The 27,522-nt window shown below is 45.6% G+C and overlaps 3 protein-coding genes across 3 annotated transcripts in view; 2 read left to right on the top strand and 1 right to left on the bottom strand.

Moving 5' to 3' along the window:
* Positions 1-7,421: 7,421 nt before the first annotated feature.
* LOC142579939 (high-affinity choline transporter 1-like) overlaps positions 7,422-27,522 on the top strand; it is a 54,271-nt gene continuing 34,170 nt past the window's right edge. The window contains exons 1-3 of the mRNA XM_075690618.1: positions 7,422-7,676; positions 9,862-9,969; positions 10,645-10,800. Coding sequence (XP_075546733.1) covers positions 7,484-7,676; positions 9,862-9,969; positions 10,645-10,800 — 457 coding nt within the window. The 5' untranslated portion in view covers positions 7,422-7,483. The remainder of the gene's footprint in view (positions 7,677-9,861; positions 9,970-10,644; positions 10,801-27,522) is intronic.
* On the top strand, positions 15,343-17,483 carry LOC142577667 (uncharacterized). Its single transcript, XM_075687137.1, has 3 exons — positions 15,343-15,378; positions 16,294-16,380; positions 16,438-17,483. The coding sequence occupies exons 1-3, from the start codon at positions 15,343-15,345 to the stop codon at positions 17,476-17,478; spliced, it is 1,164 nt and encodes a 387-aa protein (XP_075543252.1). The 3' UTR covers positions 17,479-17,483.
* On the bottom strand, positions 19,113-27,372 carry LOC142579938 (uncharacterized). The gene is made up of 5 exons (XM_075690617.1): positions 27,107-27,372; positions 26,644-26,845; positions 25,428-25,561; positions 23,751-23,815; positions 19,113-19,765 (listed from the first exon to the last, which is right to left on the bottom strand). The coding sequence occupies exons 1-3, from the start codon at positions 27,317-27,319 to the stop codon at positions 25,539-25,541; spliced, it is 438 nt and encodes a 145-aa protein (XP_075546732.1). The 5' UTR covers positions 27,320-27,372; the 3' UTR covers positions 19,113-19,765; positions 23,751-23,815; positions 25,428-25,538.

Below are 27,522 nucleotides of genomic sequence, written 5' to 3'. Positions count from 1 at the left end.
GTAACTGCCGAAGTCGTGAGCCTGTGTGGTGCGCAGGAAAGCTGAGGACTGACGAAATGTTTTATCAAGGCATTGGACATCGTTAATAGTGATCAGAAATCTTCAAGTCCCTTTCTTCTGCCTGTGCGAGAAACGCCTCTACCCAGCTAGCACCTCGATCGACATACAGTGGCTGACACCTTGTAATGGGTTTAAAATTGTAATGGAGGCTAGTTTGTTTACCGATTGAGTGACACGCCCCAATTTCAAGCAGCAAAAATACTTAACTGAAGAAATAAAACAGACGGAAGACGCTGGATCCCTAACGGCCTATGCGGTGAACAAAGCGAGTTGACTTTTCTCAGGGGATGGTAGTGACGAATAAAAGGACACGATTATTATCAACGGTGCCGCCATTGTCTGTTAGTCGGGCTTCGCCTACAGCAATCGCACATTTGCTACGTGCACTGGCATGCTGCACTTCCCCTCGCGGCGCCCAATCGGGCTCAATCTCGAGTTTCGCACTTGAAGTTTCGGTGCATGGCGAGAGTGCCGCGTGGGCCAGAGTTGTGAGCACTGCCTATAAGCGCTGCCTGCTGCTGTTGCCGCACCGCGGAGTGAAGAACTCCATACATGCGTCACGCCAGGCACAAGCTGTGCTATACTCGCCAACAAGTTTTCTTGGCTATGAAGCGAAGGCTACGGAAACTAAGCGCGCCTCTTTCACCCATGCTGGAAGGAGTCGCACAGTTTTGTTTTCATTTGCTTATGTGGGAAATAGAAAACTATACTTCTTTTTTATTTTTTACCGCACCTAATTTTAAACAATACGTAACATTCACCAGTCAGCTTTTGGAATTTATTGTATTTTTTGTTTGCTCTTTCAAGTTTTTGCACACCTGAGACCGTCTCACGTTTTGCAAAATAATAAAATGCAAAATGATATTGTGTTTCCCGGTGAGTGTTCGTCGCTTAATTAAGCAACGAACACTCCCCTGACAGGCTATTGACCAACTTTAGCAACAAAAGAGTGCTGAAACACATAAAAAGTTTTCCCAGCGTCTGCGCTGTAAATCGCAGCCATCGGCATGTACAAATGAGTGAGCGAGCTGACTCTTACGGACGCCAGCATCGGTTGCACATTGTTTTCCTAACCGACGCCATACAGCCCCTTCGGAGCTCCGACGCAGGCTGCAATGCTCGCTGTTCATAACTTGGTACATATTAGATGTGAATAAACATTGATTCAATCCAATTTCATTGTATTTGCTTTCACTAAAGTGCTTGTGCAATGTTACCGAAGCCAGTGCCGAGCGTGCTCGTACTACATTGTGTGCGAATACAGCCATGTGCAGAAGCTCCGCCCCCGTAGCTTTCGCTTCATAGCCAAGAAAAGTTGTCCACGAGTATAGCTCAACTGGATCACTGTTCAGCTTCTTTGTTATATACACCCCTTCCGTGGTTAAACAGAAGCCACTTGGATCACCTAAACCAAAGCTCTTTAGTGTAGCGTCAGCGACGCTGTGATGGTCATAATCTGAATTCTGCTTGGGTCAAGTAATTCTGAACTCTTTCTGTGTCTTTAGCCCACCTTGCCATTAACGTCGCCTAAGTTTGGGCAGCCTATTTTTTTTAAAGCTTGCTAAATGTAAACGTCCGGGTATAGGTTCAACTCTTTTTTTGCTCATGCGCCTTCAATTGGAAAATAACATTGGCTCACTGATGTAGTTAGGCCATAACTAGTTGTACTTGAAAAAGGGCATACCAGCGAAACACAAAGGACGCGCACACGAGGAAAAGGCGTTAGACACGGACGGACGCTGAACTTTCAGCTGTACTTTATTTTTTTATTTAAACTAGTTGAAAAACTAGTACTCTTTCTGCCTAAGAATTCACTGATTCTAGTTCTTCACAGCGCACTACTGGTGTGATCTCATATTTTAGCTTTTCAAGGGATTGCACGGCACCATCTGTGTATCGCTCTGATTCTCCGAAGTCAATATGGTTATGCCAAGCGTGCACCCAATGAAGCATGGTCTGAATTCTGCTTGGGTCAAGTAACTCTGCACTGTTTCTGCATCTTTAGCCCATCCTGCCAATAAGGTCGCCTAAGTTGACTGACTGAATAAACTTTATTGAAACCAGCAAGAGATGGTGGCTGGGCCTAGGCCTCCCACGTGGGGACGTCGAGGTGTTGCCTCTTCGCCGCCTCGCAGGCCTGCTGGGTCGCCCAGAGTTGGTCGTCAAGGTTGGGGCTACGCAGGGCAGCGTGCCATCTCGACGAGAGGGTCGTGGGGTTAGTGTCGGGGTATTGGTGTGTACAGTCCCAAAGCATGTGTGGAAGTGTGGCTGGCTGTGTCTTGCAGGTACGGCACGTGGGATTGGGGTAAATGTCGGGGTAGATCTTGTTATAAAGTTGTAACGAGGGGTAAGTATTGGTTTGTAGCAGGCGGAAAGTTGTAGCCTGCGCTCGGGATAGTTTGTTGTGTGGGCCGGGGAACGTTCTACGCTCTAAGTAGAAGGGCTTCACAAGATCATTGTAGCGTGTCAGGCGATCCCTACCGGTGGGGGCAGCCTCCCCTTCTCCCGCGCGGTTTACTAGGCCTCGGGCTAGGGAGTGGGTAACCTCGTTGAGGTTGGGGAGGTGCGGGTGGACGGTGCCTAAGTTTGGGCAGCCTATTTTTTCAAGCTTCCTAATATAAACGTCCGGGTATAGGTGTACACCTAGCCTTATTCAATCAGCTCTTTCTTTCTCATGAGCATTCAAGTGGAAAATAACATTGGCTCACTGATGTAGTTAGGCTATAGTTGTACTTTTTTGCCTAAGAATTCACTGATGCTTGTTCTTCACAGCATACTGTGGTGTGATCTCATATTTTAGCTATTCAAGGGAATGCACTGCACCGTCTCTCTGTGTCGCTCTGATTCACCGAAGTCAATATGGTTATGCGAGCCGTGCAACCAATGGAGCATGGTCCAAGACATTGCTGGCACAGGCAGCTTTAGTGCACTCCGCCAAAGTGCGGATGATGGACCAGCTGTGTATGGCTTACACGTTGCTTATACGCTCGGGCGTGCATCAAGAAGGTTGAATAAGTCAGCGGTTCACAGTCCACTTCGAAAGATGAACTTATTTCTGTCTGGTGTTTCTTTTTCAGAGAACAAGAAGTTCGTTTGTCATGCCAAGGTCGTCATACTGTCGTCTTGCTGCGGTATTCACGCACATGCACATATTACTCGTCTTGTACGAACACGTTAGTCAACCTTGTAACGTTTTGCAGAACCTCAAACAATGCTACATAACAAGCTACCTAGAAAATGCTTTGCGTAACATCGATTTGCACAGTGCGTGGAGTTTTCACCTCAAACGTGTTTCACTTCGTTCAGCATATAGGGTGTAGCTTGTTTAATACTACATGTAATGAAAACATGTCATGATATCATCGCTTATCTATTTGCAACCGAACTACATGCGCGCCTTACCTTGGTATTTTGGGGTAGAGGAAAGAAGCCATTGCTCGATCATGCATGGGTCGCATGCACAGAAGGCACCGTTGTCATGCCACTCATGATGCAATCGGAGTTAAATTTACTTTCTCGCTCGGCATTCAGAGACACAAAGCCCAGCAGTAAATTTGTCGATCCTAGTGGGAGTGCTCGTGTTTAAGAGCTAGTGCTCGCTCAACCATAGTATAGCATATATATGTCGTCCATCAAACTCAAACCTGTTCTCATCAGGTATTATGAGGCTTACAAGTGTGCAATTTTCTGCTGAAATGCGAATGTTTCTCGGATATGGTGTCACCACATTCGACATGTAGGATCTAGAAATTACGTGATCAGACTGGGAACAGCAAGACGGATGGATGCCAATTTGCTCCCACAACCTTTGACCATAGCGGGCCCGCTAAGCATAGGGAGTGAGCACGATTGCAAGATTAGACCATAGGACCCCAACTATCTGTATTGTAAGTTAAGCATGTAAGCTTTGTAATGCATGAATAAATAATACTTGCGCATTTGCTTACGTCATTGTTGTACCCTAGTGTCGATGCACCCAAAGCACCATGCACAAGATGCTTCACGTCGTACCCCATGCGATTGCGTCCCCTGTACACCTACAATTATCTGCGCGTGTGTGCGTCAAGCATTTGTGTGTGACCCAAGCTTCTGCATCACAACAGGAGCAAGAAGGCGGCAACGACATCATTATGTTGCAAATGACACGAGTAATCTTCCTTACTACGGCAAAGAAGCATTAGAACCTGTTTCATTACTAATAAGGCCTATCCCGAAAGCGATGCAGTGCAACAGGGTGTCTCAAAATGCTAAAGCAACCACGAGAGAAGAATGTGAGAAACTGGTGCTCGCTTTTATGGCACATTGCACAAGCATGGCACAAGTAGTGCCATGCATCACGGCAACGTTGATTGTCAGTTGAATGCTTTAGTGGAGTCACAAGAGTAACTGGCACATGGTCCGGGCTACCGCGCGGGCTACCTCCGGGCTTCCCGGGCTACCGCGCGCGCCCTCCCAGGCCGCTGTTTTTTGAAAGGCTTTCTAAAAAACCATCTGCGACGCGGTCAGGGTCCGTGCTGCGCCGTGTTTTCGCGGCATACTTTGCGTTGATGCGAGCGACTGTACGAAGGTAAATTCGCTCGCGGCTGCTGCCGCGTTTCCTCACTCCAGCGTTTTGACAGCGAGTTTCCGCTGTCATCGAATGAGACGTGTTCACGTTGGCTTATGCGCGCGTGACAACATGCTTGTTAATTTATCTAGTGCGCCTATATGTTTACATGTTTGTACGACCGATAAAACTACCATCCTTACTTCGTATAGCTGTCCACTAATTTGCTATTGCAATCGATGCTTCGCCTTCCAGGCGAAACTGTGACTTCTTGCGTTGGCCGCACCGGCAGCGTATAGAAACCGAAACCACAAATTTAAATAGCCGTTTCGCTACATCCTTCTTTGCTAAACAGGTTGAAGTTCGGGGCTTTTCATACTAAGGGCTGAGAGGACCGAACACAGAGGTATTGAAAGTGAGAAAAGTACAAAACCTTTAGTAAATCTTTTGCTTTTCAGCCGACATATAAAAAAACATTGAGCACATATCTAAAGGCGTGCATGTTCAGGGTTTATATTTCGTCCTCCACGATTATGCATGCAGAACCTTGCTGGTTTTTTCCTTCGTAGTGGCACTTGTTTTCTTTTTTGCTATGTTTCAGTTTTTATGCGATTGTTCTTTCCATTGAGCAAAGAGTCGGTGAATTTGGCTAGAATTGCTAAGCCAGCACCAATTAACGCACGTGGCTCTTTAGATATGTTAACCTTGCTTGCTGTTGTTCTGAATGAGATTGTATTCATATAATATGCCTTATTTTAAAAAAACAAGAAACAGACGTCTTTTATAACCACATGCTGCTAGTTTCAGGCTTTAAGCTGTCAACCAATCAGCTTATGTTATAACGAGCATTCCCGACTGTACAATAAGTGAAATCACTTTTTCTGAATATTAATCACCCTTTTTTTGTAACTTTTCTTTTAAATTTTCTTTTAACGCCCTTTCTTTCTGAAAAAATAACGGAAATAAGTTTTGTTTTGGCAGTGGTAGAAACATTTCTTCAGCTGAAATATATTATGACGCCACGTAGAAAACAAATTTGCTCAATTTGTGAACTCGTCATTACCAGGTTAAATGAACGAAGTGCGGATTAGTAGAAACGCAGGCACTGCTCGGTTGCCAAATATTTCCAGGGGAAAATAAATGCGTTCTTTTTTAAACTACACGTCAAAACTGTTTTACAGTTCAGTGCAGCTGTCGATGTCAATTGCATTCGATTTCTCATAAATGTTGCAAAGGAACAGCATGATGCAGCAGACATGCAGAAATATTTTTTTACATGGAGGCATGTAGAAAAAACACCTTCGAATGCAACATGATGCAGAAACGTCCAACCTTAATCTTAAACACATCGAGGCCAGAAATGTCTATATCTCGCAACAGGTTGCATCTCTCGCGTTGTTGCCGTTTTGAGACACATCGCCGATTTTACCTGCAACCACAGTATTATACTCCCTAATGTCCTACCTAGGATACACAATGAAAAAAAAAACTATGAACCACCACGCCCAAATTTTCTGACCCCTATTGCGAACTGTGCTTTTGTACGTCTCCGTCTTTTGTCGTTTCCCCACTTCCGCCAATCCTCCAATCGCCTCTTTCTAATGCCTATTGCGGACATGTTGGCTTTAACACTGCTCCTGCTGAACCCAAGGGCTTCAAGGAGGCCAGTGGTGCCTAAACCGACCGCTGGGAAGACGTCTTGACATTCTAATAAAACATGCTCCGTCGTTTCCCTAGCTTTACTGCAGCAAGCACACGCTTCTTCTTCCATCTTATATCACCCTTTATAGGTGCGTGTTCTAAGGCATCCCGATCTCGCATCAAAAATCAATGAGCTTCCCTTTGAGTTATCATAAATTGTTTCTTTCCTGATTTTGTTTTTTCCTCTTAAGTAGTTACTCATGGCAGGCAGGTTTCCTTTCCATTGCCGCCACCCATGAGATTATTTCGGCTTCTCTGACTTTCCGCTTGACGTTCTTTGTTGCTGTGTTGCCCACCCTACAGGCCGTATACTTGCTGGTAAGCTTTCTAGTTCTTTTCCTCCACTGTGAACCAATGTTTTTCCTGTACAGATACCTCAACACTCTCGGAACCCATTTACTGTCTTCCATATTCCTCCGTCCTTCTTCATACTCAATTTTACTGCGAGCTTCCCTCACTTCAAAAGTAGTCCAGGCCATATCACCCTGCACAACTTCATTTGTAGTCTTCGCTTGAGCGCCCAATGCGAGGCGACCCACTGACCTTTGGTTCACATGGAGTCCTGATTGTACCCCTGATTTCAAACAAAACCGCATTTCCGCATTTCAACAACTGACAGCAGCGCCGTGCCGCGGCACTACCGGCAGATAAGGCGTGCCCGGTCCAAGAAAGGTCCACCGCTTGGAATGGATATATGTTGACTTCGCATTTACAATCGTAATATGGCTAAAAAAATAAGGGCAAAAACTTCCCGTTTCGGCCTCGTAAATGCTTACACTCAGTATTGGGAGTGACGAAGAATCGAGCAGGCTTAGAAGTATAATTACTCATGTCTAAAAAGAAGAAACACTGATTGAAACCTTTCATAATATCAAAAGAAATAGGTACCGCAACGTAGCGTTTTAAGAATTTAGCGAGAAAATTATTTTTTGCTTTCCATGGCTCCTGGGAATGCGCTGCGCTTGAAACTGACTCAAGGGCAAAGAGGACAAGGCGTCGCACGAGGCACGAGCTCTGCGCACGCTAGAGGACGAAGACGACGGCGAGGAGCAGAGCGCAGCGTCCGCCATAATTATTTTTGACCGTCGAGCTCGCAGGTCACACACTCAACCGCTCCTCCGCCGGCGCCCCTGCCTGTCCCCGAGAGACTGTCCGTCCCCGCGAAACCGAAGCGAGATGGCGATCAACATACCGGGCCTGGTGGCCATCGTATTCTTCTACCTCATCATCCTGGTGGTGGGAATCTGGGCCGGCCGCAAGAACGATGCGCCGCGTCGAAGCACGTTATCAATGAGCATGGGCGAACAATCCAACATCATGCTCGCCGGCAGAAACATCGGTCTGTTCATCGGCGTCTTTACTATGACCGGTAAGCGCCGCTGAGATGGCAGTAAATTTTGATCGTGCGTCGATTTCAGTGTCTCCGTCTACTGGCGCCTGCGGCACACGCGCAGGAGCCCCAAGTCTATAATTACGATAATTGTTGGAGGTACGCGGCATGTACTACTTTAAGGTGGCGCCAAGAAGTGTGTGTTTCTAAAAAAACTTCCCAACAAAGTGCTTCTCTATAGCGAAACCGTGCTAGAACTTCGATGATGTGACCTGTGCGAGCGCTGAAATTCTGATTGGCTCGTATGCCACTCGTATGCGTCAGAAGGAGACAGGCACCCCCAGCCAATCAGCACTTCAGCAGCAAAAAAAAAAGGACGTGTCCACTAGGCAGAGACATACCCCAGGGGCGCAATCTTCTTACGGTTCGGAGAATGAACCGTTCGCTTGCCCTCGCATGTCTGGTCAGCAAAAGCCCCATTCTGACCAATCGCAGGACTAAAACGGCCCGCTTTCCGCACCATTATAATATTGCACCCCTAACGTTAAGAACGAAAGAGCAGATATGGCACACCTGGCGGCGGTGTTAAGAAATCAGTGCTTGCCTGGGTGCTCGGATTAGCGATGGTAGTTTTGCTCATACGTCTTACCTTTTCTTCCTCGCGTAAAAGGAACCATGTCGTCTATAGCAACATTGCGATTGTTTGATATGGTTGAAGAGACATACGATACCATAATGTTCCAAATCGCAATGAGACGGCTGCGAGGTCATTTCTTCACAGGGGCAATTTCAGAGCGCCCGGTACCATGAAATTAAACCTGATGACATTAAATATTGTGTCAAATCTACATAAGAATTGACAGATGAACTCCCGTTAGAATTCCATGTATGCACTGAAGGGCAGAAGTGTGAGGAACAATTTACCTGCCACTCTGATTCCAGGGAGCATTAGTATAACTTCCACAGCTCTTGGCACTTCTGCAATTGCTTCGCAATTTTTTTAGAAATGCTTTACCTGACACAGCATATGCATAGTTAACTTAATTGCTAAGGCGCAGTGACTTTCCTTCTCTTGGCGCTTTGCTGGTAACCTTAATTGGTGCTCTCAGCTGGCGTGTTAGTTTTCAGAGCTGGCCACAAAATCCCATTAAAGTGTCTTCCGTTCTTCAACCACTCATATATACTATAAACAAGGACTGTCATTGGAATGTGGTGATAAGTATTGTACTGTGGCTGGCACTGCCGGATACGGCGGTGCTGCGAATGCTACTCGATGGAACGAGCCGATAAATTGTTACTGTGCTTAGACGTAGTGATCACTGTCTACTATTATTCACAAGGTAAATGGTTCTTATAGGCTAGTGCAATTTCTCAGAACAGGCGCTGGCCAATCTAGATGACCACAGCGCCCGCAAGTGCGACAGTCTAATTTGGTTGCACACAGTTCATATATGGGAAGCGACAAGATTTGCTCATTTAGGCTCGCGTTCCGCGGGGCGCAACCTATATTCACCGCTGAAGTGGCTCACTGGCGATAGAAATGGACGCTCGAGGCGCATTCCTTCCGTCGCGCCACCACCTGCTGTCCCGCTATGGTCGGCTCATTCGAAGCTTGCGGGGAGAGTGTTAGAGGGGTTTCGAGAGCTGAGCATTGATGATGCGTCAACTTTGTCATTTCTGCAGCGAAACGCACTCGAGTGCGTTTGGCTGCAAGAACGACAAAGTGGACGCACCATCAATGCTCTGTTCAAGCGGCTCAAGTGGTTCAAGCTGTTCAAGCCAGGGTAGATCGTTTTGCCTTCCACTGCCAGCATAAACGTTGTCTGCACGCGCAGCTATATAAGTGCACTACAGCATTCCTGCGGAGCATGCTGCTGTGTGCATGCACTGGTCCGAGCAGAACAGACAGTAAAAGTCAGGCTAACGTTAGGGTGGTGTTCCATTCTGCCCAGCAGCAGTTGTCGTGCGTGCTATGTCTTGCTAACACGTAGCACCCGCGTCACGTGGTGCGTAGTGTCCGAGCCGTTAAAGCACAACCCTTGGCATCGCTGTCAATGCATCGCCCTTCGGGTGGAACTGAAATTTCAATGGCGTGTTTCCGTATCGCGAGAAAGAGGTGCCGGGGTGATAAGCTTCTAAAGTGGTATGCGGTATAATGTGATCCTACACCTGCAGTGTTGGCATACAATGGGTTATGACAGTTGAGCCTTTCTCGTCTCTTCAGCGACCTGGGTTGGAGGCGGTTATATCAATGGTACCGCCGAAGTGATCTACATCAGCGGGCTCGCCTGGTGCCAGGCTCCCTTCGGATACGCACTCAGCCTGCTCATCGGTGAGTTAAGCTGATCGGGTAGTTCGGTTTGCAGTAGGGCGCAATCGGGGACCTCATCGTCACGTCAGTTTGAAGCTTGGCGAATGAATAGTGACACAAGTACGTTGTTCGCAAAATATCAAATGCAAAATGTATTTTTGTTCACTACTGTAGGTATTCACATAAGATCACATGTGTACAAATGCAGACGCACACAATATAATCACGAGCGCATATACACACATAAAGAAACACTTAACACGCACGCGCACGATGTGAAGTGCACTTGTCGCATATTTTAATAATAACAAATACTTTTCCATGCAACACTACCGACTTCAACAAGGAGATACAAAGAAGCAGGGAAAGGCCTGTCACCGCGGCCCTGAACTTTTTGTGGCACTCGAACAAGAAGCTTGGCGGAGGTCACGTGGTGTCTCCCCACTTCCTTGAGTGTTTACCGTGACACAGTACATTGTAAATATGATTAAATGTATGGATTCTAATGCCTCAAAGATCAGTTACGGCGAAAGAAACCTAGAGCCTCGATTTGCTTACTGCGCAGAATCGGTGCATATATTATAGGGTTCAAAATTTGAACACGACAGCTTTCCCGAGAAACACATATGCAAGAACAAGCACCAACATGTCGCTTGAAGCGCGTTACGTTTCAGGTGCTCCTTATGCTCTGCGCAGGCGGATACCTGTTCGCGGTCAAGATGAGGAAGGCCGGCTACAAGACAATGCTGGACCCTTTCCAGCAGCACTTCGGCGCCCGCATGGGCTGCTTGCTCTTCCTGCCGGCACTTTGCGGCGAAGTGTTCTGGTCGGCCGCCATCCTCGCCGCCCTCGGTAAGATGGCGCCGGTCGGTGATGTCACGGCGCTCTTTGTAGATGCTTGCGTAGACTAGTTACAACTTGCTCGGTTTGCCATCATTGTAAGGGAAATATATTTGGTACTGGCATGGGAAATTTAGGCTGTATTCCAATCACGACCTACTGGAACTCGCGACCTGCACAGATATCCGGTTTCTATGGGAGCAGCTTGCGCCCACTTTCGTCCAAACGACGGCCGTAGGTGGCGCTTTTATAACCTGTTCGCAAGGAAACGCTGATAAAAGCATTGGAGGCAGTCATAACAAATAAGCAAATTCCGCGCAGCTGGAAACAGAGTAAAATGAATTTGATTTATAAAGGGAAAGGTGATAAGAACATAAAATCCTTCCGACCAATTACGATAACATCAGTTATATATAGGCTGGCGATGCAGGCGGTGAAATTAAAAATGCAGTTATGGGTAGAAAGTTCCGTTCTACCCGTTCTGAAGTGGTAGGCGCTTAGATGATAGCCTGTTCGTGCTTACCCAGTGCATAGAAATAGCTAAGGCGGAAAATAGAGCTCTGTATTTAGCCTTCCTGGACATAAGTGGTGCATACGACAATGTGAACAGGGAACTCCTGTGGAACATATTAAAAGCTGAAGGTATCGGTAATGAGGTAATTGATTTTCTACAGGAACTATATCGAGAAAATAATGTTGAAATAACATGGGAAGGAATTAAGAGTACGACAACTGTCGAGGTTCACAAAGGATTAAGGCAAGGTTGTCCTCTATCACCGCTGCTGTCCATGCTTTATATGATAAGCATGGAAAGAAGGTTACAACGAAGCAATCTAGGGTATAATCTGTCGTACAGATTAGGCGAAAAGGTTGTTGAGCAACGACTACCGGGTTTAATGTATGCGGACGATATTGTGCTGTTAGCAGATAGCCAGGAAGATTTGCAAACTCTGGTTAATTACTGTGGGGACGAAGGAGACAGTTTAGGTTTCAGTTTTAGTGCAGCTAAGTCCGGTGGGATGCTTTTCAACGATACAACTGATCAGGAGCTTACAATACAAGGCCATGAAATACCCCGAGTGGCCGAATACAAATATCTCGGGGTATGGATAAACAAAGGGCAGATGTACACGGAGGAGCACGAACAGTCTCTCATACCAAAAGGGCGAAGAGATGCCGGGATAATGAAACATAAGGCATTGTGGGGGTACAACAGGTATGAGGTACTGAGAGGCATTCGGAACGGAGTAATGGTGCCGTGGCTTACTTTCGGGAATGCCGTCCTGTGTTTAAGGGCAGAGGTTCAGTCGAGACTCGAAGTAAATCAGAGAGCTGTGGGAAGGTTAGCACTAGGTGCCCATGGGAAAACCACAAACGAAGCAGTACGGGGAGATAGGCGCTGGGCATCGTTCGAAGCACGGGAAGCTCAGAGTAAAATCCTATACGAAAAACGTCTGTGGAAATTGGACGATAACAGGTGGGCAGCTAAGGTGTTTAAATACCTATACAGAAAGAGCGTTGACTCACAATGGCGGAAAAGAACTAGGAAGCTAATCAGTAAGTATGCCAGACACGAGGACGAAGAAAGACAGAGCATTAAACGACAGGTTAAAAATGCGGAAGGTAAAAATTGGATAAATTCAATGGAAAAGAAGCATAGTGTGGAACTATATCGATACTGGAAACAGCAGATCAGGAAGGAAGCGTTTTATGATAACTCAAGAGGCAGTGCCCTATTCTTTGAAGCTAGATCAGGATGTCTTAGAACGCGGAGCTATAAAAAGAAATTTAACGAAGAAGAAGACACATGTACTGTGTGTGGTAAATATGTAGAAACAATGGAACACCTCATACTAAAATGTGATGGTATCAATCCCGATGTCGATGCGGCCAGAGTCACCCTTCCTGAGGCCCTAGGGTTCAGAGATAATGATAGTCATGTAAATAAATATGCGGTGGAAATTAGCAAAAGGCGATAGGAGGATTGGTGGCTCAAAAGCAGAGAGTGACATAAGGTTAAAAGGGTAGGAAGACGTATTTAAAGAAAATCGAGAAATTCAATAACATACAACACAGATAAAAATAAAAGGCAAAATAAAAATCTGAGCATGGTGGCAACTGCCATCGCCCCGTTTCAAAGGGGACACTCCTACCTTCCATCCATCCATCCATCCGTCTGCTACGCAGTGGGTGGCTGTGCGGCGTTGTAATTAGTTAGGCAGCTGTTGTGTTGTGACGAACTGCTTCTCTAGTTAATGATTTTTGCTAACACAGTGACAGTGATGTCACAAGGCTTTGATCGGTCACTTGGCTCCAAAGGTTGAGTGCCCGAACCTAAAAAATGTCGGAGCGTATAGTCCGCTGCTCTCTAAAATAGCGTTAAATAGCCGCTCCTAGTGCCTTCTTCAAGCAGAATATTATAAATCACATTGTGTGTAGAGTTCGCCACGAACACAACAGTTTCATTGTACACGTTGTAAAATTCGCTTCAGCGCTCTTTAGAAACTTGAAGCCACCGTAATGTTCGACGACAGAACGATTACCACTCATTTAACTTTTAAAAGTTGTCCGTAAATGCGTCACGAGTTCAAAAATTGAATTACGTAGACAGCTTCACTGTGTACGTATCTTAAGCTGCCGCCATACCAGGCAGAAAAGCTAGCTTTACAGTTTGAAAAGAGTTCCGTGACACGATTTAATTAAGGCCTGCAGTGCAGCACGTTTTAAAGCACTGGTATCGCTTAATTTTTTGCAAGCTTTCTACTGAGCTAGACATCCAACGATATTAGAAACAAGATATCCTCACCTTCCCTTGAAACAGAATCGGTCAGCCTATTGCACATATCGGGCGGAGGACTTACTCCGTGAATACTTTTACTATACTTTTACCAGGTCATCTGCCTTTAACTACGGCACACAGCAGTAAATCCTAATGTCATTTACTACATTAGGCTGTCAGTAATCAACTAAAGAAAGCTAGATTATCCTATGAATCTTTTTAAACAATTTTTCCAGTCTCTTGAGGAGGCTAGGAAATGGAAATTTATGCCGTCGATCTAGCATTGCAGCGGCCACCTATGCTCGTTGTTCACACTTGCACCGCTCCTCCTCTTCTAGTTTCACTATTCAAACGCAAAGCATTCGCAAATATGTCTTCTTTTGTACATTTGTGAATTTATTCATTTACCGCCAATACGAGCGCTTTGTGCCTGCCGAAATGGCAAGACAAGCGCTGAAAGATCGCAGAAGCAGACGACAGCGAACAGGTTATAACTAGCGCCACGACGTTCTTTCCCTAGCGGCAAAAGGGGCGAACTAGTCATGCGTGCTCGAGGAGGGAGATCTGTGCAGGTCTGGAGTTCAGTAGGTCGTGATTCCTAAAACCCCTGCATCTACGCACCGCCGCCGCTTTCCTAAGTAGCGACAACCTTTGTTGTGCGACGCCTTTTCCCCTCACACCAAATCCGGTTCCGGTATTTCCGGTTTCAAAATTTCCGGTTCCGGTGTTTCCGCTTCCTGGAGTTGCGCTGCGGGAATTTCCTCTTTGACTGCTGTTAGCGTTTTGCGCCGCGTTTTCCTCTCACACCAAATCCATTTCCAGCATTTCCGTCTTTAAAATTTCCGGTTCCGGCGTTTCCGCTTCCTTGAGTTGCGCTGCGGGAATTTTCGCTTTGACTGCTAGTTGACGATGGTGAGACGCCCGCGCTTGCTTAGCAGAGCTGTGGCAGTCACCATAAGAAGAATGCAAAGGGGACAAGGTGTTGTATTCCGCTGAAGTAGTAGTTCGCGGTCGCTGTTTTCCAAATGCTCGAAAAACGGCAGTGGTCTCCAAGCGTCCAGGCACTACATTCCATCGTACGTAAGGGGGTGAGTGGGCGAGGAGCGTGGAGGAGGAGGGCAGGTTGGCGGTACTTAACCTGGTCGGCGGAAACGTATATGGAGGGGCTTTAGTGATTCCAATACTCGCTGAAGACGGCTAAGTAGACGGCTAAGTGGACAGCGGCCATCTTAAGTCTCCTTCCACTTTTCGGAATGGGGAACCAGCGCTGGAGTTTCGACAAACATGCAGCGCCGCCCTTTTGGACGCGGCCGGAAGTTTTCAGTAATACAAACAAATAGAAATGGCAGCAAACGTCAACGACACCGCGGTGCATGAAAGTGAAACCATAGGTGAAACGCGGAAAAAGAAACTTCGAGGCCGGCGGTATTGCTGTGTTTTTAAGTGCCACAACCAAGAAGGCTATGATAGCAGCGTGTCTTTTTACACATTCCCTTCAAAGCCGTACGAGTTAGAGCGGCGGCAACGTTGGATACAAGCTGTTCGACGTGCTGGGCGAGTGTGCTGAATTTTAAAGCGTGACACTTAAACAGGTGGGACTACGCTTGAACTTATATGCTTAATTTGTTCGACAGGCCTGACGGCAAGCCATGGCAGCCGAATGCGAACACCAGAATATGCAGCCGGCACTTCTTCGGCAATGCAAAGAGTAATTGCATGCACCATCCCGCTTACGTGCCAACAATTTTTCCTTCAGCATACCGCTGCACGGTTCCATGCGACCCTTCGGCACCAACAGAGCGTTACCACCGGTGAGGTTTTTTAAAGCAAAACTACGTGTCATCGTTGTGGGTTGTGTTAAATTAGGCATCGAGCGATCGCGCCTCGAGAAAGCCGCTCCGTCAACTTGTTGCCGAGAGGAGCGGAACTTGCACGACGCGCGCGTAAGGGCCCGTCAGGCGGTTGGAAATTTGCGCTGTGTTCGGCTACTGTGCCAGTGTGCAGGTGTTTGACAATCACAAAGGCCAAACTGTTCGTTTTATGCCACTCGTCATCCACCGTTGATAACGCGGACGATCGGATGTCGCCCTGGCCACGAACGATCGCGGCCGCCTTCATTATTTCTTGGGCTATTTCTGCATTGCAGTAGAAACGATGCAAACTGTTGATTTATAGTAAAAACCTCCATGTACGCTTCGACATCTCAATACACCACTGCTGCTTGGTACGTTCGCATACCCCAGTCGCTTAATTGTACGCAGCCGACGGTTTTATTTCCGGGCTATCGCGACACCAAACTCCATTTTATAGTTTATTGGTTTCAACGATACAAAGACTGTAGCGGCTGACGAGGTGTTTGTTAGCTTTCAAAGTCCAAGAGTCGCCTTTCGACTAATCTTAAACGTCTTCTTCATCAACCTATCACGTTAATGTCGCGTCGATGCAGTGGGGGATGTCGTTAAAAACCGTACATACAAGTGCACCGATTCTATGTTTTTTTTTTCTTACCAGATGGGCAGAGCGAGCTCGAGCACGTGCGAAATCACCTACGAATTGCCAGGAGCCATCACAACAAAGTGAAAGGAGGGCAAGTGGAAAAAATGTTGCATTTTGGTTCAGAAATCATAGAAAAATTTACTTTTTCCGTTTACACAGGACAAGGACACTCACAGTTTGGTTGGAGGCTCCAATCAGCAGCAGTTAATTGACTTTTTCCATTTATACAGGACAATGACATTCACAGTTTGGCTGGAGGCTTGTATCAGCAGCAGTCATGCCTTGAACCGCCAAATGGACACAGTAGCCTGGAGCTGGTACGTTCACCGTTTGCTGGAGCTTGATTCATATTCTCTCTCATTTGCGACTTTCAGGTTGAATACAATCTTGAAGAGGAGCACATTGAGGCATTAGACCTTACAGTGCAAAAGGTGTGCCAGAAAGAAGAATCAGCCACAGCATGCTTCACAACACCAGCAGGAAATTTGCCATGCCTATTGCACCGTGCCGCAGGACCAGACTCTAGGGTTTGCTTTTTTGGGGGATTCGACACAGTTTCCTTAACACCCGGTGCACTGAGAGACCTCTGTGGCGTTTCTGACAATGTTTTCTCCCTCCTGTTAAGTCTCCTGCCTCACACGAGAGATAAGGGTACTGATGTCAGCCTTCCGAACAAACTTTTAATATTTCTATTCAAAATGAAGCACGGAGTGCCTTTTAGTGCAATTGCAGTAATTTTTGGCATTCATGAAACAACAGCGGCACGAACGTTTCATGCAGTTCTGGGCACGCTTGTGGGTGCTACAAGAAAGTGGATATATAAGCCACATATGCAAGTGATACGGGATACACGTCCAGAGTGTTTTAAGGTCAACTATCCTGACTGCACACTTATTGTCGATTGCACTGAGGTGCGCACAGAAACACCATCAGAGGTGAGGCAACAACATGTCCTCTACTCCACGTACAAAAGTGGCTTTACATTGAAATTTTTAGTTGCGATTGCCCCCTCTGGCCTCATTGTATTCAAGTCCAAATCCTATGGTGGGCGTTGCTCAGACACACAAATCGTGCTGGAATCAGGATTCCTTGAAATAATTGGTCAGCGTGATGTTATTCTTGCTGATAAGGGTTTCCCTGGAATACTAGCAGGTGTAGCAGGTAAAAGTGCCGTACTGATTATGCCACCATTCTCAACTGGCAACCAGCCTTTCTCACCTGCAGAACTGCAAGAAACATACAATGTTGCTCAAGTGCGCGTGCATGTAGAGAGAGTGATACAGCGCATAAAAACTCATGGAATTTTGGAGCACCGTATTCCTGTCAGTTTGATTCCTGCCATGAGTGAGATTTTTCATATGTGCTGCATTTTGGCAAATCTGCAAAGTCCAATAATTCAAAGCAACACAAAGTAAGGTGCTTTATTTTCACTGTGATACACAAGCACAGAGTATCAAACATATTTTTGGCATAAGCACTGCTACCACCTTTTACAAAATTGTAATATTTAAAGGCCAACTTCCCCACAGAGATTTTGAAAAATATTCCGGTCATGTATGTTTTTCATCATTTTTGGCAATAATAAAAAGCGGACCAATCCATTCATGTAAACATGTGTATACTTATGTGCCTAGCTTGCAAACACAATACTGCTGTTCTGCAGGCAAGCACCATACAGAAACAAATTACTATGCTTTATTTTTAGAACATTAAGTGCAGTATGACACTGAAGAAACTGCTCGTAGCAGTGATATTTTAGCCAGCTAACAGTAGTCCAGGTCACCAGGAAAGCTAGCAGCTTTATCTGCGACTCTGAAATTATAAACTTGGATGAGAAATTGTAAAGCAAGGGGACAGCACTAGGCTGAACAAATTTGCAAACATATCTAAGAAGCTATGGTGTGGCTCTCAACCACCATACACACACACAAAAAAAATGGGAGACATCAATTAAAATCAAAGGAGACGTGATCAGGTCGACGGTGATCAGACCTCTGGTCTGATATAGATGCCTTGAATGGATGGGCCTCAAGGCTACATTCACTACAGGCATCAAAAATGGCTTAAACACTGCAACTGTGAACAAGCCTTAACTGTGCAACAGCAGAGGCTCTCAATAAGGAAATACAGTGCAAGCTTACAGATACAACTGAAAGAATCACTGCAACTCCTTCAGTGACAGAATGGACATGTAAAAGCCATGGCAGACGTTCGGGATCTTTTTGATGCAGTCTTTCATGTTGCAGTTATAAAGCGACAATAAGCAAAGAAATTGGTGGTAATAAAGCATTGCTGTTCACTAGCAAGTTCCTGAAAGCCAGGCAATTTCAGAGGAAGATTTCAGACTAAAACCAGCTTTTGCCATCAGGTAGCTCAACAGTGTTTAACGCACTAGCAACTTCCTTAAAGGGCCAACAAGTGCAAAGAATGTGTCATGAAATGGTGCAAAGGAAAAGACCATGATTTATATTGATAGAAACAAGGATGCTGTACATGTTTTAAGTAGCAATTATAATTTTAAATTGGCACAGAAATCGAAAAACACTTTGTCACTCACTGGAGGTGAAACCTTGATACTAACATACTGTAGGTAATTGAGCTGTTAATAAGTGCAGCATAATTTACAAATCAGCCTTTATATTACACAGACCTAGGGTCTGTATCCAAGCTAGCTGGTACAGTGGAAGATCGAGACAGTAACATGTTTTGGTAAGGCATGTATGGCAATCACAATGTATTTTCTCATTCTTTCCGCTGTCTGTTTTTTATTTGTGCTTTACCTGCCTTAAAATCACAGGCGCTTTAATCTGTGAGTATTACAAGGTAAAAAAGGCATGCATAATGGTACACATGGATGCTTTTGTACACAGGCGAATTTGCATGCAAGTAACCCAAGTTCTGTGGTCCCCCCTATGAGATACAATATGACATCAACTATGCCACAAGTGGGCCAACTCTGCACACTGTAATCTGTAAATCTGCACACTGTAAGTCAGGAAAAACGTGTTATAGAAAATATACTGCATTTCAGTACTAATAAAAAGACCAGTAACCGCGTGCACTAGTAGAAGGTCACGTGGCAGAGCTCTTATGCAGCTTCATGTGTGTGCCACGTGGTGCGCGAAAGGTCATCTTTCGCGACTTTTAGTGATAGATTAAAAACTAAATTTCCAAATTTAATGAGAAAAACATGGCTTGTTTTAGCCACTATGATAGGGAATCATTCCATAAGCAGGGTTATCTGATTTCATGTGCTGAGCGGCTGTATGTACCTTTAAGAGCAAACTTACTTCCTGCAAGCAGGAATCTGGTCTAACGCATGAGCTGCTTAATGTAGTATGAATAATAAAACGCCTCCAACCGAGGAATGTTTCGAGCAAGAAAGTCTTCATCTCTGTCAACAACTATAGTAATATCTTGCTTGCTTGTATAAACAAAAAAGAAACATTCTGTAGTGTTAGTGACATACATGGCAACCTGAACCTGTGAATAATATGGGTGGCTGCGAGGCAACTGAAGCATTCCATCATGATATGTCACATAGCTAACGTAGCTTTCACACAGAGCATGATCTATGATTATGTCATCTTTACGACTGTAGGGGCACTTGATTTCAAGCAAAACGACACCACTGGTTGTTTGGAAAAGCCCATCGGGACTTGCACAAAGCCATGGCTGACAGGGGTGAATCACAACGCCAACCTGCAAAGCATATTTTGTAAAGTTAGCAAATAATATGTACAACATGCACGAACACCATATTCGATATGTTTTGTCCAACAGTCATGCTTTCAAATATCAGTAGCAATCACCGTGTGTGCAGCAGTGGCTGTGACAGTTTCAGTATGTGTGAGCCAGCCTCAGTGTACAAGCACTTCGATGAAAATGCATTACGCTGATCTATAAATGTGCTCAGGGGAAAAATAATCGGTTTTACTTTTATTCCAGTAATGCATAGTGGAGAGGGGGATAGAAAGACAAGGGCAACACTGCCAAGCTCTACTAATGACCCACTCTTGCAGTGTATATTCTTTCAGCTGTGCTGAGTAACGTGCACTTGTGGATGAAATTTAAACTTGCCCTTATCCATTATGAACTCGCTTAGCAGTTCCTATAAAAGCACTACAAAAAACAACTTGATGTCTGTATTAGTAAACTGATAGATTAGTTAGTTGTACAATATTAAAATGCATTATGTGACAACGTAGTTACCACCAGAACAGCAATTGGCCTCCCTGGTGCAGTATTCGGCCACAACCTCCCTGATGATATCTACAATTAATAGCCCTCAGTCCCCAACAGCTGCGGAGCACCTGACCAAGGCGGCGGTCAGACCTGTAACGCAGCAGAGGGTGCTAAGAATCTCTGGGTCCGAACAGGCCGCCAATGGAAACTGACCCTGTCAACCTTTAACAGCCGAACTCTGTCGAGTGAGGCTAGCTTAGCAAAACTCTTTGAGGAACTGTCGGACATTGTTTGGGATATTATCGGCCTTAGCAAAATTAGAAGAACTGTTGAGGCTTATACATTCTAAATACCGGCCATGTCCTCTGCTATAAAGGTCTCCCTGATAAGAAGCAATACGGGGTAGGATTCCTAATCCACAAGGACATAGCGGGCAACACTGACGAATTCTACAGAATTAACGAGAGGGTAGCACACTTGACATAAAAATTGTAACAGTGCCAACACATGCATCCACAATGGACGAGACACAAGCGCTTGTTACTTAGCGGATGCATGCATTGGCGCTGTTACAATTTTTATGTCACGTATGCACCAACTCACCCAGAAAGAAGTTTTAATGAAGAGGGTAGCAGTAGTAGCAGTAGAGGTATAGATTAAAGGCAGCACAAGCCTACACTCCAGCATCCAGCCACGACGATGAGGAAGTAGATCAGTTTTATGAAGATGTTGAACTAGCGATGAGAAAAGTGCAGAATCGGTATACAGTAGTAATGGGTGACTTCAATGCAAAAGTGGGGGAAAAGCAGGCAGGTGAGCAGGCAATTGGCAAGTACAGCGTCGATTCTAGAAACGCTAGAGGAGAGATGCTGGTAGACTTCGCCGAAAGCAATAAGCTGAGAATGATGAACACCTTTTTCAGGAAACGTAGCAACAGAAAGTGGACCTGGAAAAGCCCTAATGGTGAAACAAGAAATGAAATTGATTTAATACTTTCTGCCGATCCCAGCATACTGCAGAAGGTAGATGTGATAGGGAGGGTAAAGTGCAATAATCATAGGTTAGTGAGGGCTAAGATTCACCTCAGTTTGAACAGAAAAAGAGTACAATCGCTCAAGAAAAAACAGGTCAACTTAGAGGCAGGAAGGGTAAAAGCAGACAAATTTAGGCTGGTACTCGCAAACAAATATGCTGCCTTAGAACAGAGATGATGATGATGACATAGAGGCAATGAATGAAACCGTAACGAAGCTGGCGTCAGAGGCAGGAATTGAAGTGGGAGGCAAGGCACCAAGGCAACCAATAGGCAAGTTCTCCCAAGTAACAAAGGACCGAATAAGGAAACGACAAAGAATGAAAGTGTCCAACTCAAGAGATCAGATAGAATTCATGGAACTGTCAAAACTGATCAACAAAACGAAAATAAGTGATATTTGAAATTATAACGTGAGAAAGACTGAAGAAGCCGTAAAAAATGGACGCAGCCTGAAATCGGTGAGAAAGAAACTTGGCATTAGCACAGACCAAGATGTATGCACTGAAAGATAAGCAGGGTAATATCATCAGCAATCTTGAAGGTATAATAAAAGCAGCGTAAGAATTCTATACTGACCTGTACAGTACCCAGAAGACCCAGGAGTACTCTATTCGAAACAATACTGAACAGTATACAGAAACTCCTCCTATATCTAGAGATGAGGTCAGAAGGGCCTTGCAAGGCATGAAATGGGGAAAATCGGCAGGAGAAGATGAAATAACAGTCTATTTAATCAAAGATGGAGGAGACATAATGCTTGGAAAAATGGCGGCTCTCAATATGAAGTGTCTATCGACTGCAAGGGTCCCAGAAAACTGGAAGGACCGTAAAAGAGAGTGTGTGAGTGGGGTTTAAGGTTAATACATAGAAGACAAAGATAATGATGAATAGCTGGACAGCGTTAGTAGTTGCTCGTGCTAGTAGTTGCAGTGGTGCTGGACGTTTCTGCGCAGGCGCGAGTATGAGCAGGTGCGAGAGAAAATCTGGGGGCCTTTGCTCCTTGAATATGTGAGTCTGCCTAGGCACTACGGAGGAGGTTTCTTAGCGTGTGTTGTAGGCGTTTGTCCCCTAGACATGCCGGCATTAAGAAGTGCGGTCCAGTTTGTTTACGCTCCGCCGCTGGCTGCTGGCACGGTGAGGCAGTGGACACGGACGCCCCATTTGGTGATCGCTGTGTCTGAAGGGGAAAGGTTCTGACTGGTGTTGTATAAGTCATGGTGTTTGTTCGTCGGGACGATAGATTGCATTTTTTACAAGCACTGCTCCAGGAGGGCACATGTAACTGGCAAACGGAGGCCTCAGAAGAGCACCTGAGGTTACAATAAAGCAGGCGGCGCAGGTCTCCAGGGCACCCAAGGGGTAGCGGGGGGATCAAAGCTGGAAGCAGGGTGGCCCATGGATAACTCGGCGAGCCCCAACCCACAGACCAGTCTGGGTTCCAGCTTTGATGTCCTCGTTGCCGCTTTGGTGTCCTGGAGGTGCAGCCAATAATGTGAAATAATGGCACGTTGTTTCAATTGGTACAAAAGATGATTGAATAAATGTAATTACGTCCAGCCACCAATTTGCGACGCTAAGTTCAGCACTACCACACCCCGCAACTTCTGCCGGCATGCCTAGGGACAAACATAGAACACATGCTAAGAAACTCCTCCGTAGTGCCTAGGCAGAGTCGCATTTTCAAGGAGCAAAAGTCCCCACATTTCCTCTCTTGCAACCGCTCTTACTCGCACATGCGTGCAAACATCCGTCATCTGCGCAAGTACCACGCCCCGCTATACCTAGGAGCAATTGTAGATACGCAGCCGAGCAAGGGAACAAGAGTTCAGGTTCGCCAGTCAGCCTCTACACTCTGTGAAGGAGTATGTTTACCTAGGTCAACTAATCACAGGGAACCCTAACCATGAGAAGGAAATTCACAGAATAAAAATGGGTTGGATCGCATACAGCAGACATCATGAGCTCCTGACTGGGAGCTTACTGTTATCACTGAAAAGAAAAGTATACAATCAGCACATTTTACCGGTGCTGACATATGGGGCAGAGACATAGAGACCGACAAAGAAGCTTGAGAACAAGTTAAGCACCGCGCAAAGAGCGATGCAATGAAGAATGCTAGGCATAACTTTAAGAGACAGAAAGAGATTGGTTTAGATCAGAGTGGAAATAGGTATAGACAATATTCTAATAGACATTAAGAGAAAAAAATGGTGCTGGGCAGGTCATGTAATGCGCAGATTAGATAACCGTTGGACCATTAGGGTGACAGAATAGGTCCCAAGAGAAGGGAAGCGCAGTAGAGGATGGCAGAAGACTAGGTGGTGCGACGAAATTTGGAAATTTGCGAGTGCTAGTTGGAATCTGTTGGCGCGGGACAGAGGTAATTGGAGATCGCAGGGAGAGGCTTTCGGCCTGCTGTGGACATAAAGTAGGTTGGTGACAATGATGATGAACGTAGTTACAAACCTGGGTCACTTTGGCACCAATTTTTTTCTCGAATGTTGCCCTTGCTGTTGGTTCCATAGCAGTACCTTCAGAAAAGTAGAAAAAAATGCAGATGCTATGTGCACAAGCTTCCATCGCACGAGTTCAATGTAGAAATACTTAAGAGAGCCTCATGCTCATTAATGATATCATGGATTTTGCTCTGAAATCCTTCCATAAATCACTTGTCAGTAGCAGTGTTGAACATCTTTAGTGTGCTAAGCAGTTATGAGTGTATCCCTTTTACATCATGGCCCCTGGTAACATCAAACTTGGAAGTGTCAGAAGTGAAAAGGAAGAAAAGGTTCATGACTTTTCGTTGGCTCGAACAAAGAACCTCATGACTGCCAAGCAGGTCAACACAGCTAGTTGGGCGAGTTGAGAATTGCAATCGTGCATGTTCATGTGCTTACCAGACATTACAGAAGAGATGACGAGACACGCGTAACACACCAGCTGTGCGCATCTCATTCTTTCTTTTGTCGTCTACTAAGCACATCTACACACTAGCAAAACTCTGAAACAAGTGCCCTACCAGTATACCACAGCTACTTTTCATTCCAGGTGAAATACAATTATACAGACAGGACTGAAGGAATACTACATGATACACAAGCATTGGCTTACAACTCAAAATTTGATGAAAACCCAGTGGAGTACAGTGCACGCACAAGGCCAGCCATAATCACTCTTGCGAACATGGTAATCAAACACTACATGCAAAGCCAGCGTCAGATATACAAGAAAAATAATTAGCAAAAACTGTGTATCGCGCATGCCCAAAGGGCCATATCTGCTTCTCAAGACTTTATTTTTCTGTCAGTAAAACGATGGCATGCTAACACGGACATCCAAGCCCCAACCCAAGCATTGCTGCCACTTCAACCTCTAGATGCTTCTTTTCCTTAGCACACCGAGTAATGAACATTTCTTTTAATTCACTACAGCAGCCACATGCCTAGTGGTGCACTGGCAAATCGGCCCCACCAGCAGAGAAATGTGACATTGCATGCCTCCTTAGCTGGTATTCAGGACAATGACCTGGCTAACGAATGTCACCATGATGTTCCATGTATGACTGTATCTTGGTGTATATATATTGTTGTTTGTGTACTGCACTATCATCAATTGTTGCTTTCATGCTGCCAGTATGCAGCACGGAAAATAAAACAATTTCTTGAAGCCTACGTCTTCCTGTGTGAATACAACAGACACCAATATGTTGGTTGCCTAGATGCTTACAGGCTCACAGGGTGTATGTAGGCACATGGCATTCAAGTTCAAATGCCTGCACAAGAATCTACGGCTGTCATAATCCTTGCTGTATGTTCCCTTGTTAGAATGTGCATTTCTAGAGGAACTGTTCCTCACTCATGCACTTAACGGAACACAGAGCCACAAATTTTACTGTCACTGATAACCTGATCCACGTTGCAGTAGTATTCAAGCAAAGACCAATCTTTAGCAGTGCATATGTAAACATTTGTTCAGTTGCATGATTGAGGTGTTCCTAAGTGATGTAAAGTGGTATATTACAGTGGATTACAGTGCTTAGTGCCGTCACTGGCTCAGGGCTGCTGCTTTAAACCAAAATTTATTAATTTCTATTACATGTCTTAAGTCCATCAAGTCATTTATAAAAAAAAATTGGGTGCCTACCATACATCAGCGCCGGAACAAGTGGTGTTTTGGAGTTCTGCAGCTGCTCAGCCAGGGACTCGAAGGCCTTTTGCCTAGTCAGGATGCGGTGTGCAATGGAGCTGGATATCCTTACCGACCTTTCTTTGTGCCAACTGCAACACAAAAAGGATCAGTTAAATTTCATGGCCAGTAATAAAACGTAGAGCACATTCTGAAAGCGTGCACCCATGCATGCACCAAGAAAGAGTATAGTGTACTACATGTTCTCATGCAGCAGAAAAGGTAAGAAAAGGAAAACATGCGAAATTTCAGAAATGTGCAGTGCTTTGTTACAAACCGGGGGCATTTTCCCTGCATTATAGTTTCAGCAGCTGTCATGGTTGCCTGGGAGCCTGTACATGCCACTTTTGTGGCAATAAATTGCTGCTCAATTGCAGTGAGTGAGGCACACTGTCCTGCTGTATAGTGAGGTAGACTACATTCCCAGATCAACACCTCTTCTACAGACAATACGTCAGCATGGAGTGCTGCCTTTGAAATAAGGTCTTCTAAGACGTCTTGCACGTCTCGTTCATTTCGCCCTTGCTCCTCACTTATCAAAGCTGAATTCATTACACAGCTTATGTCGGGGAAATGGTGCAGAACATAGGATGGTGGTTGTTCTTTTGGGCACTTGCCACCAATATACAGGGGCTTGTACTCTGCAAGAGATAACAGCTGTTAACTACATGTTTAATAAACTAAAAGCAAAGAAATTGCAGTGACGACAGCTGCAGATGCAAAAGTATGATCAGTATTTAGTGCAACAATATAAAACATGATTGTGATTGAGTACAGACATAGCCAAACTTGTGCTAGGCATACACACATACCGACTCCATGCTCAGAAAATGCATGCTAATTAGATATGGCACTGTTGCATCGTCAATGCAGGGGCGTCCCTACGCAAGCGACAGGACCAGCAGCTTAGTGCTGCTGACCCCCCCCCCCCCTTCCTGCATACCCACACACATACACAAGCTTCCACATGCACATAGCTTCCTTCCACATATGCTTAACATCAGCATGCCCAAAACCAGCTAGACACCACTTTGACCACGTTAATGTCGACTTGTCAAACAGGCATATAAATACGAAAATGAAATTGTGTTTCCAAAAGGCTTTCAATTTCCGCTGTACTGAGAACCAGTAGTTCTCCACGCCACATCTTTGCAAAACAAAGTGTACAGTGTACCTCCAAAAAGCTCTTCGATGGACTCCCTTCGAGAAGTGTCCGGCTTAGAGGTCGGCCGACCCCACCCTTGAGGGCGATCAGTCGAAGACGGCGCGTCGGCCTCGTTGACTAACAGGACGACGGCAGCTACATGTTTGCAACCGCCACCAAGGCCGGCCTTGCACGTGCACTGCGCACCCAGTATTCGCCGCTGCGATGACAGCTGCCGACGCAAAAATATGATTTTTTAGTCAAACAACTGAAAACGTGATTCTTACCGCGCACGGGCGTAGCGAAATTTGCGCTAGGCATACACGAGATAAGCAGCGCTCGAAATTGTTTAGTTTGTGAGGCTTCGCTACGCCGCATAAAACTTAAAATTAATAAGGATATGAAGTCCGTAAACGCTGGTCAAACTACGCAAGACACCAATCTTCGCGGTCATGGTGAAATAAGAAAAAGCTTAACGAATATGCGCGCTTACCTGAATGTTGACGTCGTACGTAGCTTGACGCACTTGCGAGTGGCATTTCGCCGCCACTTGTGAATCGCCATCAAAGCGTTCCAGGGTCTCCTCGACGTCGTAAGCGTACTTCGCAGCGCACAACTTTCGGCCCTTCTCAAGCGCACTAGCACGGAAATATTCGTCGATCCCGGCCACTTTTCTAAAACCGTAGCGCAGCACTACGGGTGCCATGCTGCAGCCGCGGAGGTGGCGTCGCAGTTTTTGAAACTTGTGAAAATGTTGCAACGCACCACGACAAAACAACAGAAACAAGCGACAAAAACGTGCTCGCGGTGAGGCCCACAACACTTACGTCGCCGCGGCGGGCAGCGGATATGACAGCATTGCTCGCACAGTGTGTGTTACTGAAAAATGCATTTCCGTCACTACAGACG

This window comes from Dermacentor variabilis, chromosome 4 (genome assembly GCF_050947875.1).
Source record: "Dermacentor variabilis isolate Ectoservices chromosome 4, ASM5094787v1, whole genome shotgun sequence".
Classification (NCBI taxonomy): Eukaryota; Metazoa; Arthropoda; class Arachnida; order Ixodida; family Ixodidae; genus Dermacentor; species Dermacentor variabilis.
This window is presented reverse-complemented; position numbering and strand designations above follow the sequence as displayed.